Here is a 17,763-nt window from a genome sequence, read left to right as displayed (position 1 = left end):
CCTGCTGAATTGTGTTGGTGATAATGAATAAGCTTTGGAATGGAATCAAAACAGTAGTTTTCTGCCAGGTATAACTTGTTCTCAGCATTTGTATGCACATGGTAATGTTTGACAGTTCCTTTTTTATCACTAATAACAGAGAGAATGTTAGAACGTTTTAAATAAACAATTAAAACTTGATTAAGCAGGGTTAAATAATTATTTTAGATGCATTTGCAAATTTTGGAGAGGGAAGTCAGGGAGGGTTTCTCCGTCTTGGCATCTGATGTTTTTCTCAGTCTTGACATCTGGTGTAACTATAAAAGTAATTATGGAAGAGAGTTCTTCACTGAACCCAATGTATCTTTTGGTGCACGTATAGAATTCATGTACAGTAAAATTCCAACTTTCCAGGCTTCTCCTCCCTTAGTAAGTGTATAAAACTGGAATCTTTCTTTGATAATCGAGAGGCTTACAGTTCTTCAGGATCATTATTCTGAGCATGAATTATCTTATAGGATAATAACAGAGGTGGAAATGAGGGAGGTAAAGGTGATTAGGCTGTTGAGTATCCTCACCCCAAAACATGGGAGGAGGCTCTTTTGGGGCATGCAGAATGAAGTAGGTGGGGATGTCCTTTAATTCCTCATGTGAACTTGTACCCTCTCCACATAAAACACTTTTTTCTTTTCCTCTGCTTTTATACAATAATGCTGAATTGATGCATGTTGATTTAAGCTAATCAGGAATAATACACCTGTCTTAGATTGTAGACAATTACATAGTGGTCAAGAGCCAGGCTTTCATTTTAGTTCTATCACTCACTAGCTACCCTATATGGTTATGCTTGGCATATAAGAAACAGTTAATAAATTGTTGCTGTATAGAAAACTAACACAGGGACAGAAAACCAAATACCACATGTTCTTACTTGTAAGTGGGAGCTAAATGATGAGAACACATGGACACATAGAGGAAAACAGTGGACATTGAGGCCTACTTGAGTGTGGACGATGGGAGGAGGGAGAGGAGCAGAAAAAATAACTATTGAATACTAGGCTTAGTACCTGGGTGATGAAATAATCTCTACAAGAAAGCCCCATGACAAGAGTTTACCTTTATAACAAACCTGCACATGTACCCATCAAATTAAAATAAAAGCTAAAAAAATTTAAAAATTCTTGCTGTAACATCAACTGAGTAAAAATTGCAAGTACTAAAGGAGAAAGGGTTCTTCTCTTTGCTGCAAATGTTTAATCAGCTTTTGGTGTCAGCATACAATTCACTCAAGGCCATTGATGAGGTTTCATAAAAGAGGGCTTCTGTATTCATTTGATTCTTTATCTATTTGTTTATTTATCTACCTGGCTACCTTAAAAAATGAATCTGGAGTCAGGAAACTCAACTAGGAAGATATCTGATACCAGGTTTGGCTGAAACTGCAGGGCCAGAGGACCACAAAGCTTTTGATACTCAGTCAACAAAGTCTTCTCCTAATTCTTACTGGGTTGGCTTTAGACAGCATCCAGGTGTTACCATGTGAAAAATAATATATGAGATACACTGGGGACGTGGATTCTGGCATTGGAAAGTGCTGTGGGACAATTCAGGGTACATCCTATTATCTCAAGTGTAGGTAGGCACTCTGTAAAAAATTTCAAAATAAAATAACGTTTTTATTACTTAATTATTATAAATATACATATATGCACTGTGGGGTAGGGCACATGGAGAAGGCACCAAGGCAGACAAACATTCAATATAGCTGCTAAAAAAGAGTTGCACACATAGAAATTTTTAAAAAAAGATCCTAATCAGTATTTGACCAGATTCTCATTCCAAAACATTGGGGGTTCGGCGTAAGCACAGAGGTGTAGATGAAGGAATATGACTTGGCTATTGGAAGCCCAGCTTCAACTAGTCACTTATTAGCTCCAGGTAGGTCTTCATAAGTTCTTTTTGAACCTCAGTCCTCTCATCTGCAATATGCTGTAAATAAAAACAGCTTTCCCATTTGCTTTGGAGGATGATTAGAAGGAAAAAAAGAGCTAGCTACCAATAAGAAAGTGGCTTGTAAAACTCTGGAGAAGGATTCTGATGATGATTTGCATGAGATGACTGTGGGGTGTCTTTTATGCCCAAGTGTTAGGGTACAGGGAGTGCAGCAGGTAGAACTACTCTTCCCCAGCAGCAGCAACAACAATAATAGTAATTACTGTTAGTTTATTAAGTGCTTACTATGTGTCAGGCACTGTTCTGGATATAATATATGAATTAACCCACTCCACTCATGGAACGTGACAATCATTATGTTCCCCTTTCAAATGAAGAAGTTGAGGCACAGAGGCTGAGAAACTTGCTCAATGTCACAAAGCCCTGAAATAGTAGAGCCAGGATTTGGATCTAGAAATTTGGCTTCAAACAAGAACTTTTAGTCACACACAGAGGACAGAGCCCTGGAAGGAAGCTGTGTAGAGAACACAGCGGCACTGAGTCAACCTTCTGCTAACTCTGAACCCAGTGGAAGGACTTACTAAGAACTGGACACTGGAGTAGGCACCTTTGCTCAGCAGGTGGCTAGGGCTGAGAGTATAGAGGCTCCACTGCTATTTTTTTTTTCTTTCTAGGCTTAGACCTGAATGAAAGGGAATCACCTGGGAGTCTCTTAATAAACATTTACTGAGGCATGCTGTGCTCTGGGCACTCTGTTACTGCCTAGGGTGGGGCAGGAGAGGATTAGCCAGAGAATGGCCTCTTGAAAGTAGTGGGGCAAGGATGGTGGGGCAGTGGGGTGAGGGTGGTGGAGGCAACTACAAATGGTCACATTCAACAGAAATACTTTGATTTAAAATTCCAGAGTTTAAAGATGATGTCTTATCCCAAAATGTGACTGTGACCAGCATATTCAACGAATATATGCAGAAAGGTAAAAGAAATAAATCCTTATCATACTTACTTCACAGCCTTACTAAATAAGGACACTGTGTACATTCCCACTTGGCTCGAATTTCTAACCATAAATGCTCCTTCTTTTCCCTAAAAAGGAAGGAAAATATAGAAGGAACAGAAAATATTTTCATTATTCTCGAAAATGATTTTGCATGGTAGGTAGTTGGAAAATAAATCTTTTAGATTGACTTTATATGTCACAAAGGGCACAGGTTTCTCACTCAATCTCTTTACAGATCTTCCCTATGTGTATGAACACTTCCTCTCCAATTAATGTTTAACCCTATCACATACTTTTCTCTGTGCTGTGCTTATGTAAGCCTAACGTTTTCATCTTTAAGAAATGCAATTTAGAACCATGTATCACCGTATCATGCCCTTGGAAGGTTTTAGAAAACCAAACATCCAGAATAAATCAGTTGTTAAAGTTCTATACTCAAGTTGTCTTTCTCAATGACTTGTGCTAATACTAAGCAGATGAAGGTTCAGAAAGAGCAGATTATAAACTATGAATGTGACAAAACACCAAATGAAGTCATTACATTCTCACTAGTACCCCTCAAAGAAATAAGTGTAGTGTTTAGTGTTTTTATCAGGTTAAACTATATCAAAGTGTCATTTTTAGAAATCAAAAGAGTTTGCTACTGGCATTCCATACTAATTAGTAATAAAGTCAGATAAACATATACTGTATCACATCTGCTATACTCTGGTCTAGGTGCTAATGAGCAATGACAGAGCTCAGGTTAATGGCTACATTGACGGCCTCCAATAAATCATTTCTTTTATTCATACTCTGAGCAGTCCCTTCCCATACTGACTCTAGGCTGAGTCATGTGACTTGCTATGACCAATGGGACCTTAGCAAACACAACAAAAGCAGAGACTTGAAAAGTGCTTGCACTGTGGGGCTCGTCCTCTTCAACCACTGCCTTGAGATCACCATGCTGTGAGGAGGCCCAAGAAAGGCACATGGAGAGGCTGCTTGGGGAAGAACTGTGGAACTCCACTTGACTGCCTCAGCTAAACCCAAGCCCCTAGTCAACCCACCACCCAAATGCAGCCACAGGAGTGCCCCTAAGCAAAACCTGCCTAAGAACTGCTGGCCCAGCTGACTCACAGAATCATGAGATATCATAAATCCCGCTGTTTCAAGCCACTAAATTTAGGAGTGGTTTATTATGCAGCAATAAATAATGGACACAGAAGTAGTGGCTAGACATGAAGAGTTGGGCAACCCGCAGACTGGACAAGCAACACTACAATGACTTGACTATATAATTAGCAGCAAGGTTTCTATGAGAAATGCATCAGCCTCTGGACCCCAAAATACAAAGAGATTCTGTGAGGCTGTTTTAAGGACAAGACTATTTACCTTTTGTCTGAGTAACTGTTCAGATTGTGATCTGGAGATGTTACCAGCAAACCAGCTGCAAAAGGAAAAAAATTTATATGTGAGAATCAATAAGTTTTAGATTGTATAGCTTGACACTCAACTTTCTAATCTGTAAAATGAGGCATTGGCTTACCTCAGGGGTTTCCAAGCCTAACTGCTCAAAAGAATCATTTGAGGAGCTTTTCAAAACTACAGATGCTTAAGTCCCCATTACCAAATTCTGATGTTGGGGTGGGGTCTGCACATCTAATTTTTAAATGGGCTGGCATTTAGGAATCTTTGGTTTTCTTCTAGGTGACTTCTGAGTTTTCCTACATTTTACCATTTTGAGTAAGGACTAGAGATTAGACCTATGAAGAATATTCCAAGAGGAAAGTCAGGGCTGCCAAGGATGAAAGCCCTTGTCTTCCAGTCATATAATTTCCTTGTAATAATCTGATGATAACATCTATTTTCAGATCAAATGCTTTTACTTTATATGTGGAGCTCAACAGGCCAAGAGCTGTTCCTCGTGTGAGGGCAACAATGTCTGTGGCCTTTGGGTTTTAGACAGAATGTCCTACTTAGGAAATGAGTAAAAGTAGGGTATGGGGTGGGATGTAGCATGGGTTTGGGTGAGTGGGAGGACCAACTGGCCTGAAGATAACATCTGCAGAGGAAAGAAGTACAAGAGGAAGGTGAGGGCAGAAGGGAGGAGTTGTAGGAGAAATTCAATGTAGAAGGTATCTCAGAACTTGGCAGGAATGGATGGGAAGTGATTCTCTGTATAATCTCTGTATGAGTTTTGGGAAGGGATGTGAGCTGGTGGACAGTTCAATAAAATAGAAAGAGCCTTAGGCCACCCAGCTTGGAGGTGCGGGTTCTAGGCATGACTTCCCTATGTGTAATTGTATGACTTCGAACAAGCCACTTGGCCTTGTTTGACCTTGGACTTCCCTACCCGTAAAACTAGGGAGAGGGTTGATCTTGATAAGTCTGAAAGTCTCTTTCAACTCAACCATTATGGATACTGTATAACTAATACTTGAAATATTAACTGATAGGTTTTCTTATTAGTCAACATTTTAAGGTGATACTAGCTAATCAAAAGGCCCTTCAGGAGCTATGATACAGGATATATACCTACAGGGGAATAGAAGGAAGAAAATCAGGAATCAGGAGAGAGAACTGGAGAGGCAAGGTGATATAACCTATATACCCTATACATTATACCCCCCACACACATGCAAATGTTGCCTGTGTCATAATTTTGCTGAGGCCTGCCTCTTATTGTTTTAAATAATATTTTAGTATTTCAATGACAGCAGCAGAGTCCTAGGCATAAGGTTTTTTGTTGTTGTTGTTTTGTTTTTTTGTTTTGACAGGATCTCACTCTGTCACATAGGCTGGAGTGCAGTGGCATGATCTCGGCTCATTGCAGCTTTGACCTCCCAGGCTCAAGTGATCCTTGCACCTCATCCTCCCAAGTAGTTGGGACTACAGGCATGGGCAACCACACCTGGCTAATTTTTGTATTTTTGTAGAGACGAAGTTTTGTCATGTTGCCCCGGCGGGTATCAAACTTCTGAGCTCAAGCGATCTACCTAGCTCGGCCTCTCAAAGTGCTGGGATTATAGGTATGTGCCACTGTGCCTGGCCTGGCCTAGTCTAGTTCATTAACACATGATTTTCTATCTAAATCTCAGTGCTTAGTGCTTCTGTCTTTAATGGAATTGACTGGAATTGCTCATGAAATTATGGCCATAAAACAAAAACTCCCATGACACCGATAGAATAGGAAGCTGGGAGAGCATCAAGCACAATGTGAGGTGACTGAGTCCCAGATCCTATAGCCCTATAATCCCGAGCTCCCTTTGGTATCTTTTTGATTTTGAAGAGGACAAGTCTTCCCTGAGAATTTCCTCAATGTCTGTCTCTCACGCACCACTTGCATTCAGAAAAGATGGGAATAGAGACTGTCTAAATGGTCATATCTCGGCTTACCCAATCAGAGAAAGATTTCCAATTTATTTAAATGCTAAAGACTACAATCCACAATTAGAGGTTCACTCCCATTGGTTTAAGTCTTTGTGTTTCATTAAAGTGCAATTATCTTTGGAAATGACCATGGGTTGGTCATTCTCAGTCTTTTATGCCTTAGTATGAATTATTCCATCAATGCTTTCCTGAGAATAGATATTAGGGAAGAAAGTAAAGCCGAAAGAGAGCTAGAAAGTGGTAAAGAGACCATGCCACAAAGAGGTGGAGGGTATAGCACATCTTCCCCAATGCAACAGGTATGGCTAGGGCCAGGCTGGGTTAGAGATGAGAGGAGGAGTGAAAACAGTAGCACGTACTTTGGAAAAGCTCTTGTTTCACATGTAACCAATAAATCAATAATACAACACTTGTACAAAAACAGAACTGGAAATACGCATAATCCTAGTGTCCAAGTGAATTCTGTGCCATTTGGTATCAAGTGTCTGAGAAATGCAATATGCTGTATTATTCCCACCTCTTCTTAACACTAATCTTTACATCTAGGAGACAATTATTTGTCCCTATTTGTAGAATGATGGACCCTTAGATTTTGGAAGGAAACTTAATAGCCACTTAGGCCAACCTCCTCAGTATATTTGGGGTGACCACACATTCTTATTTGCCCAGAAGTCCAGTTTATGCCTGATGTCCAGGTGTAATTTTTATTTTAATTTTTGTGGATACATAGTAGGTATATATATTTATGGGGTACATGAGATGTTTTGATACAGACATGCAATGTGTAACAATCACATCATGGATTATGGGGTATCCATCCTCTCAGTCATTTATCCTTTGAGTTACAAACAATTAATTATACTCTTTAAGCTATTTTAAGTGTATAATTAGCTGGGTGCGGTGGCTCACACCTGTAATCCCAGCACTTTGGGAGGCCGAGGCGGGTGGATCACCTGAGGTCAAGAGTTCAAGACCAGCCTGGCGAACATGGCAAAACCCTGTCTGTACTAAAAATACAAAAATTAGCTGGGCGTGGTGGCAGGCACCTGTAATCTTAGCTACTCGGGAGACTGAGGCAGGAGAATCGCTTGAACTTAGGTGGTGGAGGTTGCAATGAGCTGAGATCGTGCCATTGCACTCCAGCCTGGGCAACAAGAGCAAAACTCTGTCTACAAAAAAAAAAAACCAAGGTCACCCTAAGAATAGAGATTTGTTGATATAAATATCGCCATGTTCAAGGTCTCATTTGTGCTACCCTGTAAAATTACTGCATCATTAATAACTTCTCCAAAAATATTACTCAATGTTAATAAGAGCTTTCAAACATCACCTTAATTAGAGGTCTCCAGGAAAGAAATAATGAGCAGAAACATTATATGCTACATCTACAAAGACAAAGTAAAATGAAGGTGATACGGGACATATGATAAATCCAATGAGTATTTGCAGCCAATTTAGATAATCCAGTTTGGGGGAAAATACTTTCATTGGTAACAACCCAGCTCATTGTCACCTGTCACCTAGATAAATGACCCAGAACCGTACATAAGTTTACCCACGTAAATACAACCTCCTGAGACAGTCTCAGTCATCTGTTTTAATGTCTTTGAGGAAAAGAGTAGAAGTATCTATGTCTAGTTTTAGAAGAACCCATAAGACTTTCAATACTCACTCATAATCATCCAGGTTTTCCTCTTCTTCAGATGAACTTGACTCAGGGAATCCCCTTAAGAAAAGTTGAGAAAAACGTAAGTGCAAAAAAGCACCAAGAAATAATCCAAGTGCCTAGCCATGCAATATCAAATCCCACCCTGATTTTATCCACCTAACATTTAGATTGTTAGGTTTCTCCTTCTGCACCTGGGAAGGTATCAACACAGCAACAGTAAAGAGAGAGTCACTCAAAAGTTGGGCTTATGCCAAGTTTTGACGAAAGAATGGTTCTTTGATACAGGAGATCCCCAGGAAGCCCCCAGAGCGACTTGTATTTTTTTGACTTTTTCCAAAGAGTGGGCTCATGAAATAGATGAAGACTCCTTCAGAGATGGGTGTAGTATAAAGTTAAAAAAAGATTGGGTTGTGTATATAGCTATTCTTATGGAAGAGTTATTCAACTCTAGATTGCGTTTCTTCCCGCTAGAGATGCCTAGGTCAGGTATACTAGTGTTCGTGCTACTACTGGTGTATGTCATCGATGCTGGCTAGGAAAAGTCAGTGCAAGAAAAACTAGAACCCAAAAGTCATCNAGAGCGACTTGTATTTTTTTGACTTTTCCAAAGAGTGGGCTCATGAAATAGATGAAGACTCCTTCAGAGATGGGTGTAGTATAAAGTTAAAAAAAGATTGGGTTGTGTATATAGCTATTCTTATGGAAGAGTTATTCAACTCTAGATTGCGTTTCTTCCCGCTAGAGATGCCTAGGTCAGGTATACTAGTGTTCGTGCTACTACTGGTGTATGTCATCGATGCTGGCTAGGAAAAGTCAGTGCAAGAAAAACTAGAACCCAAAAGTCATCCATTCAGGGTCTAGAGAGGCAAACTACATAGACTTTTTTGCTTTATATTTACCTTAAGTACAAAGCCTAGCTGCAAAATTATTGCAAGTTTGTTAAGTTTTCCTGAAAATGGAAGCATATTCTGGATGTAGAGGAATATCTGAATTTGATTTACCATGAAATCTTTGTGGTGGTGTGATTTACATTTCTTTCTTTTTGGTTACTACTTGCAACATCTTCACTGCTGCTGCTACTGCAAAAAAGAGACATTTTATAAGTTAATAAACATGTTTCTACTTATAAATTTTAAATGACAGAAGTAATTTTGTTCATATATGTTTTAGCTTTATTTGACATTTTGACCCACACATTTCACTTGTTTGGGAAATTTAAGCTAATGAGTTACTTTCACATTTTGATTCTTTCAGGCATTCCAATAAAAGCAGTAGTTTGGCGACATTCCTAAACAAAAGAAAATTGTTAATAATGGCTCATAATGACCCCAAACAATGGAAAATCTAGATTAATAAATCATCTTGATTGGATTTGCCCTGATTTTCTTATAGATATGCAAGCATTCTGTCACTTATATATTTTAAAATAACTTATTTTCCTCGTTGCTAATGTGACTACAATTAAAATTCTTGAAAATGCTGATCTTTTTACTCCTTCTGGACACAGATGGATAAGCAGGATTTTCATCATCCTCTGCCATAGATCATTTTATCTCTTTTATTTGGAGTATTAAGCAGAGCATGAAGAAGTGCCTACCTCTCAAAGTCTAAAGGCTGTTTTATCTGGAATGTAGGACCTATTTCCTGTTTGCCTTCATAGCCCAGACTTTTTTTTCAAAACCACAGTTCATAGAAACAAGCTTCCTTAGCAAGGAAATGCTCCCCTGGCTCTATTTCAAGGAATGCCTAGATAAAGCCCTTAAACTCTAAAATGCCAAACCTTCCCAAAGAGCCTTGCCCACTAGAATAGCTTTTATTTAGCCTTGTTGTTTCTAAAAACACTTAGAGAATGTCCATCAATAGTGCGTCACTTAGGTTTACCTAATAGCTATATAATGAGTACTTTACAGACATTAAAAATAATCAGGTAATTTGCACAACAATGTAAATGTACTTAACACCAATGAACTGTACGCTCAAAAATAATTAAGATGGTAAACTTTATGTTATGTATATTTTACCAAAATTAAATGAAAATGAAATTTTAAAAGTCAGGTGTATCCTCACATATTCAAATAGGAAAATGCTGAAGATGTCAAGTGAAAAGAACAAATGGCAAAGACTGTATCGTCAGAACTTACTTGCTTTTTATGCACATGGCCACATGTGCATAGAAAACATTTTAGGGGAATGTAAATGGAATATTCTGTAATATTTGAATGATTTAATAGGAGCATAGATTATCTTACTAAACAGAAAACAGATTAAAAGAAGCTCAGGGGAAGATTATAAGAATGACAGAAAGTTGATAAAAAGTATTATCCCATATATGAGCTGAGAATCACGGCTGCACTTTAAAAAGTCAAGCTCCATGAAGACCTGTTAGCAATTATTATAATTCACTCTCAGATGCAATGCTGCTCATGCTAAGAGGTGGTCAATCAATCCTTTGTTAAAATAACTAGATTCCTGAAGTTCTAGGGAAAATCCACAGTTGGGACCAAACCTAAGGAGGTGCAAATCTAAGGGAGTGTCAAAAACTCAATAATCAAGATAAATAATATTTTAATGAACAAAATATTGAGATCTTAAATAAAGGTTGGATCCGGCAATTTATGAGTTGGTAGCTGGGTAGCAACCCCATGTGAATCAACAGTTCTTCCTGGTTATTTGAAAACAGGTCAGTCAGTTTCACCTCACACCTCTCTCAGTGAATCACTGGAGTTTCTGTCAGGAAGGGGACCTGGAACACCATTAACACGACTTCCACTCTCCTTGCATCTGGGTTTACTGATCCTCTCCTTCCACAAGAATGGTGGGCTACAGGCACACAAATGTAATCCCATCCCTTGGGCACCAGGTATAGATTAATACACTAGGATTCTAGTTCCACTTTGGAATGAAAGGGACCATGGCTTATTATACTGAAAAAAACAATCAAGAAGAATACACTTACATTATTTCAAATTCCATATGGCCCTGTATTATTGAAACTTTGAGTAATTGGCCTTAGGCAAAAAGGATGAGGATGGAAAGAACAAAGGAATAAAAGGACACAGGAAAAATAACTATGAAAAGAGACACATGGTGAGTCAGAGAGATGATCTGTATCCATTGTGGGGAAAGGCAGACATAACTTCCCTGCAGGGATGCTGATAACTGAGTGAGAAGATGGCAGAGAGTAGACAATGTGATAGGAAGGAGGTCTGAGACAGGAAATAAGGAAGGGGAGTCACTTGACCTTTTCCATATAGTCATCTTGCAATTCAATTCAGCATTTATTTGGCATCGAGTGTAGGGCAAATTCAGTGCCAGATCAAGAGATATATACATACACAATTTACATGTTGCCTTCAAGGAATTTTCAATTCTGGCTTTAGATAGAATCTTTAGGCTAAAAACTGTGAGAAGACTAATCAGGTCAGGAAAGGTGAGGTTGTACATTCCAAGAAGGCAAGCCATGGCCTTGCTTGAAATGCTATTTGCCATCTGGCTAGTGACACTGAAGCACATTGCAGAAGTAAGCCCATCCTAAGCTCTTTCATATAAAGGATAGATTTTAAAGATTCTGTATTCTGGAATGTGGAGATATTTGGGGGGAGAAGGAGGAGAAAGGGAAGGGAATACAATGATCATGCATTCTTGAGATCATTAGATTGGATAATCTAAATGGAAAATCTATGCTTCTCAGCCCCAGTGGGGCCACTGCTTCCCCAGGCTTCTGGCTCAAGCACTGAACATTTTCTGAGAGGACAGCCTAAGGCCTGGATCAACAGCTTTGAGGCTGAGGTTCAGGGTAGCGGGGTAGTGTTTGCTTTACATGCTGGGCAGCTGGTCTGAAAGCTGGGGATTACCTTTTCAGTTTTCTTACTTGCCCCCAGTCAGGGTAGTCTTCTTTTGGAATATACTGCATGTTGAAGTTTGGCTGGGAGCCATAGATTTTCTTTGAGTTGCTGTCATATTGGACTACAGTGGTACTTGAAGATGGTGGCTGGAAGCCATAGTTTTTCATTGATTCGTTGTCGTATTGGGCTAGAGTGGTACTTGAAGATGGTACATCCATTTTGAGAACAGGAACTGCCCGAGGTATCTTCAGCTTTGGAAGGGAAGAGATTTTAATACATCACAGTGAGGCACAGATTCAGGTACCGGGAACTGACAATTAAGTATATCAGTTCTTGAAAGAAAGAGAAAGGAAGGAGGGAAGGGAGGGAGGAAGGGAGGGAGAAAGGGAGGAAGGAAAGAGGCAAGGAAAGAAGAAAGGTATGAGCAAGGATATGGAGCAACTGGAACTCATACTTTTGCTGGTTGGAGTATGAAGTGGTACAACAACATTGGAAATTTGTTTGCAGAATCTAGTAAATCTGGATGTGCATCTGGTCATACCCTATGACTCATAAATTATATGTATATATACCCAACAGTGAAACCAAAAGACCTGTAAAAGAATGTTCATAGCAGAATTATTTTAATTAGATAAAAACTAGAAACTGCCTACACGCCCGTCAAGAGAATAAAATAATAAACACGTTGTGGTTGTTGAAGGCTGAACAATGGTCTCCCGAACATGTTCATGTCCTAATTCCCAGAATCTGTGAATACCTTACACGGTAAAAGGGACTTTGCAGATTGTAATTAAGTTGAGGATTTTGAGATGGGGTGACTATTCTGGATTTTATGGGGATGAGCCTGATGTAGTCAAAAGGGCCCTTATAAAAGGGAGGTAAGGTGGTCAGAGATTAGAGAGCTGTGAGAATGGAGGCAGAGATTAGAGAGCAGAGGAGCTGCGACCTTCTGGTTCCGCAGACGGGGGAAGGAGCCAGGAACCAGTGAATGTAAGTACCCCTTAGGAACTGGAAAATGCAAGGAAACAGATTCTTCCCTAAAGCTTCCAGAGGAAACACAGCTGTGCGGATCCATTTTAGACATAAGCTCTTCCGAACTATAAGAGAATAAATGTTTGTGGCTTTAAGCCACTAAATTTGTGTGGTAATTTGTTAGAAAAGTAATAAGAAACCAAAACAGTTGTATATTCACACAATTGAATTCTATACAATGATGACAGTAAACTACAATCACATACTAAAAAAAAGGCAAATCACATAATTTGAAGAAAAGAAGACACACAATAAATGACTATACACTTTATAATTCCATTCATATAAAAGTCAAAATCAGGCAAACAATCTATGATGTTATAAATCAGGTTAGCAACTACTTTTGGAGGTTAGTAATGACTGAAAGGGAACATCAGTGTGTCCCTGGGGTTCTGTGATGTTGTGTTTCTTTATCTGAGGGTAGATTATAGAGAAGTGTTCAGTTTGTGAAAATTCATCAAGCTGAACACTTAGGATTTGTGTGCTTTTCTATGTTCATGTTATACCTCAGTTAAAATTCACAATATGTGTGTGTGTGTGTGTCTGCGCGTGTGTGACAGACAGAGATGCATTTAACATTTTTGTCAGGCTGTATTTTACTTTTTCAGAAATTTCATTTACTTGGAGTTAAGGCTTTGACATTCTGGAAATTTTAATTATGCAGGACAGTGTTATTTATGAGCTGTGAAGTGAGCTATCTCCAAAGAAAAATGCACTGGGAAGTTCCTTAAATGGAAATCATTTAAGGAAATCTCTTAGAACAGAACAGCTAGAGAGCTGATTTTTATTTCCTCCATTCAGAAAATAACCCCTCTACTGAACACTCTGGTAAAAAACAAAACAAAGAAAAACATACTTTACATGATACCCTCTGATCCATGGTTCATCTGGGAAGCTTATAATCAAAACAGGCTTATGAACCCTTAGCCACTGATTTGCCTAACTGATAATTTTCAATATATTGGCCAAAAAATTCCCTGCTGGAGACTAGATGCAATGGTTTCTGGCTCTTAAATTATCTTCTGCTCTTAGAGTTGTCAAAAACAAACTTTATTGGTAATTCATTCTTTTTAAAGTGCAGAATTCAGTGACTTCTGTAAACTTATCAACTTTTATAACCATCACCACAACCCAGTCTTTCCCTCACTCCAGTAAGATCCCTCATACCTATTTGCAGTCAATTCCCATCCCTACTCTGGTCCCAGGCAACCACTGATCACTCTTTGTTTTTATAGATTTGCCTAATCTGGGCGTTTCTCCTAGGTGTTTTAGAGGGCCATACTTTTCAAGCTTCAGGACTGAAACATATTTTCAAACCCAAACAGCAATGTTGCTAATAACAAAGTAAAAACTCCTAACCATTATAATTGTTTCCTAGGGCTTCCATGACAAATTGCTACAAGTCTGGTGGATTAGAACCACAAAAATTTATTATTTCACAGTTCTAGAGGCTAGAAGTCAAAATAAACGTTTCAGCATTGCTGTATTTACTCTGAAGCCTCTAGGAGAAAATCTTTGCTTGCCTCTTCCAGCTTCTGGTCGTTCCAAGTTGCTATGGTTTGGATATTCGACCCCTTCAAATTTTATGTTGACGTGTGATCTCCAGTGTTGGAGGTAGAGCTTAACGGAGGTATTTGGGTCATAGGGGTGAATCCCTCATTAATGGCCTAGTGCCATTCTCATGGTAGTGAATGAGTTCTCACTCTATGATTTTCCATGAGAGCTGGTTATTGAAAAGAGTCTGTCACCTCCCTTCCCTCTCTCTTGTTTCTTCTCTCTTACCATGCAATTTCTGTACACACTAGCTCCCCTTCCTTCCTTAGACTGGAAGCAGTCTAAGGCTCTCATCAGGTGCAGATGCCAGTGCTATGCTACTTGTACAGCCTGCAGAATGGTGAGCCAAATAAACCTCTTTTCTTTATCAGTTACCCAGCCTCAGGTATTCCTTAGTAGCAACACAAATGGACTAAGAAACAGGTGTTCCTTGGCCTGTGGTAACATAACTCCAATCTCTTCCTAGGTCTTCACATGGCCTTCTCCTCTGTGTATCTCTCTGTGTCCTCTCATCTTACTAGTCATTGGATTTATGGCCCACTCTCATCTTTTGTGTGATTTCATCTTGATCTTCAACTAATTATGTCTGCAAAGATCCTAGTTCCAATAAGGTCACATTCTGAGGTTCTACATGGACATAAAATTTGGCGGACATTATTCAGTCTACTACAATAATGGATTTTTTTTTCTTTCATGTTGATTCACAAAAATTATGTGGCTTTTACTTAGAAAGAGAGAAGTAAGTGTGCACGAATGTGTGTAGCTGAAAATAAGTACCCAAGACACCATAGATCCAATAGGTGGGTGGAGATGTCCCCTTGCTTTCAGGTGAACTTCTAGAGAGCCACTGGGAAGCCATTTTGTGTGTATCCTGGCATTTGAGGAGGCTCACACCTGCCTGGGAACCCTAAAAACAGGAGGCTGTGGCTATGAATCTAAGACAGTAGAGCAAAAAGAGAGCAGTAGCCTGTACTTCAAGAAAGAGCTACATACAGCTTAATTAACCAGAGCAATCAAGGTTTTGTTTGTTTTCTTATAGGCCAACTCCACCCTTGGGAAAAAATTGGCTGACAGCCATCTTGAAAGATTGAGGGCTGAAAATCTGAAAATCCAAGAGCTGAGGATCAAAATCTCTCCCCTGTCATAAAACTACATATGGATCTGCCCTTCAGTAGGAAATTCCCAAAAGTCTCCCATGAGATAAAGAATCAATGCTGGATAATTCACTCAGATACCACCACCACATCATGACAGAAACAGCTATGTGTGTCTTTTTTTAATTAGACCTTGTCTTCCTTGGAACTAACTCTGAAAGGGCCATGAACCTCAGCCACTCCAAAATCCCTCCCCAAAAGCAGGCTGCCAGGTGATGCAGGCCCAAGCTAGGCGAAGGATGTTTAACTTGGAATGATGTTTGCAGTCATGTGATAATAACATTGGGTGGAACAATTCAGAGGCTGTTCTCATGATCACAAGTAATGGGGAAATTTTTATCATTTCAGAGTGACTGCAAAACTATGGAATCTGGCAAAGACTTTATTTGGAAGCAGGGAAGAAAGCCCACTGAATAGTTTTGAAGGGATAATGGAGGGAAAGAATTATATTGTTTTCTGCTTTTGTCCTGTAGAGTTCCATTTCAACACCAGGGTGCTTCCATGAAGCAGTCTTGGCCATGTTGATGGTAAGGAAAGAATGACAGCTAATAACAGCTGCCTGTTATGTGTGATGCCATCTTAAGGACATCTCCCACATGTACACATTTTTTTGGTGACTATTTATGGGCTTACTGGCTAGGAAAAGACACAACAATTAAATACAAAAATATGAGATATTACAATGGTTCTATATTTGAATCCACTATTCAATACCACCCATAACTATTGTCTGGAGCTCATGGTTTTTCTCTCTTTCCTGGGAAGTCTAAATGAATTCCACATTTTCTAGTCTTGAATCTGGCAACTCTTGATTTGTTTAATATATCCTGACCATGAAAAACATTTTTAAAATATTGACTTACCACTCTGTCTGGGAAGGTAGGAACTCTGTATTTCTCTTCATTGACTGCAATATGCAGATTAGCATCTGAGCATTAAAACAAAGTAATATCAGAAGGAAATTTAAACAAAACAAAGAGAAACACTCAATGTTATGAATTAAAAGAATGAACCAGCTTGTGTGAGCAATACTCCAGATTAAGTGAATCCAGACACAACATCTGGAGTGATTCTGTAGCTTTCCTATATAAGGCCCAGCTCCTATGTAGGCCATGTATCCTGGAAAAAGGGTGGATTAAGGCATCTTGGACAAAAAGAAATAAAGACACCCAACTTTTTCTTTTAGTTGTTATGCCCATGGACTTCCTGGTAGCTCAGCAGAAGAAGCCAAGGGAATAAATTATACTTGGACAGATAGACAGTATTACAGCTGCTCAGGAACTGCAACACCTCTACACTCTGTAGTTTTCCTCAGAGGCACAGCACCTGTGGCACCCAGAACACATGCTGAGTGTCATCCAGACAGAGCCTAGGAAGGCAATCCCAAGGCAGTGCTCTCTCTGGCCTTTTTCCTGCTCCTTCCAGAAAGTTAGGGCATGGTCAAAGCTGGAATCTGACCTGCTAGGTAATGATAAAAGACCATAGACAAAACCACTGGGGAAAATGATTAACACTATAAGGAGACATTACTCCTCGGTCCCTTACAGTGGAGGCAAGGCCCATGTGCAGCCAATCTGTAGAGTTCATGAAATCACTATAATTCATGAGTATACAGAGCAATGTGATCTAGTTGAGATTAATAAATATTCATTGTATAGTCTAATTAAGATGCAAAACACAATGAATACTTATTAATTGATTTTGGGGGGATAAAATGACCAGTAGTAGCATTAACATGATTGTTGGGTATCAATACTGTTATGAAGTGAATTTTAAAAATGTTTTATGTGCCTCTATCTTTTCCAGTTCATGAAGTTCTATTCTGTAGCTGATCTCATTCAATTCTGTAAAGCCATTGTAATCCAGGCATATTTTGTCCAGGCTGGTAAAACTGTTACCAAAATAAGTTCTCCTATTTTGTATTTTTCAACAACTTTATGTTAAATAATTATAAACTTTAAATATGTATAAGTCCCTCTCGTTTCCCTGGGAATACAACTCTGGATAGAATCTGATTTCACATAAAGCAACCCCTTCTCTCATGTCATTAAGAAATTAACACACATATACAGAATGGCAAACTGCTTTAAAAATATATTTTAAAACTTGACCATCATTTTAGTATATATGGTGATGAAAAGTGATACTTAAATTATATCTTTCTTTCTTTTTTTTTTTAAAAAAAAGAATGTTGTTTTTTCAGTTTGT

The 17,763-nt window shown here is 39.0% G+C and overlaps 1 protein-coding gene across 1 annotated transcript in view; it reads right to left on the bottom strand.

The window, feature by feature from the left end:
- Positions 1-17,763, bottom strand: part of BMX (BMX non-receptor tyrosine kinase) — a 54,880-nt gene that overhangs the window by 20,515 nt on the left and 16,602 nt on the right. Inside the window, exons 5-11 of the mRNA XM_017888576.1 lie at positions 16,419-16,483; positions 11,825-12,066; positions 8,972-9,049; positions 7,974-8,027; positions 4,304-4,358; positions 2,936-3,015; positions 1-129 (exon numbers count right to left, since the gene is read on the bottom strand). Of these exons, the coding sequence (XP_017744065.1) occupies positions 1-129; positions 2,936-3,015; positions 4,304-4,358; positions 7,974-8,027; positions 8,972-9,049; positions 11,825-12,066; positions 16,419-16,483 (703 nt within the window). The remainder of the gene's footprint in view (positions 130-2,935; positions 3,016-4,303; positions 4,359-7,973; positions 8,028-8,971; positions 9,050-11,824; positions 12,067-16,418; positions 16,484-17,763) is intronic.

The sequence above is a fragment of the Rhinopithecus bieti genome, unplaced genomic scaffold (genome assembly GCF_001698545.2).
Source record: "Rhinopithecus bieti isolate Rb0 unplaced genomic scaffold, ASM169854v2 scaffold_18471, whole genome shotgun sequence".
Classification (NCBI taxonomy): Eukaryota; Metazoa; Chordata; class Mammalia; order Primates; family Cercopithecidae; genus Rhinopithecus; species Rhinopithecus bieti.
This window is presented reverse-complemented; position numbering and strand designations above follow the sequence as displayed.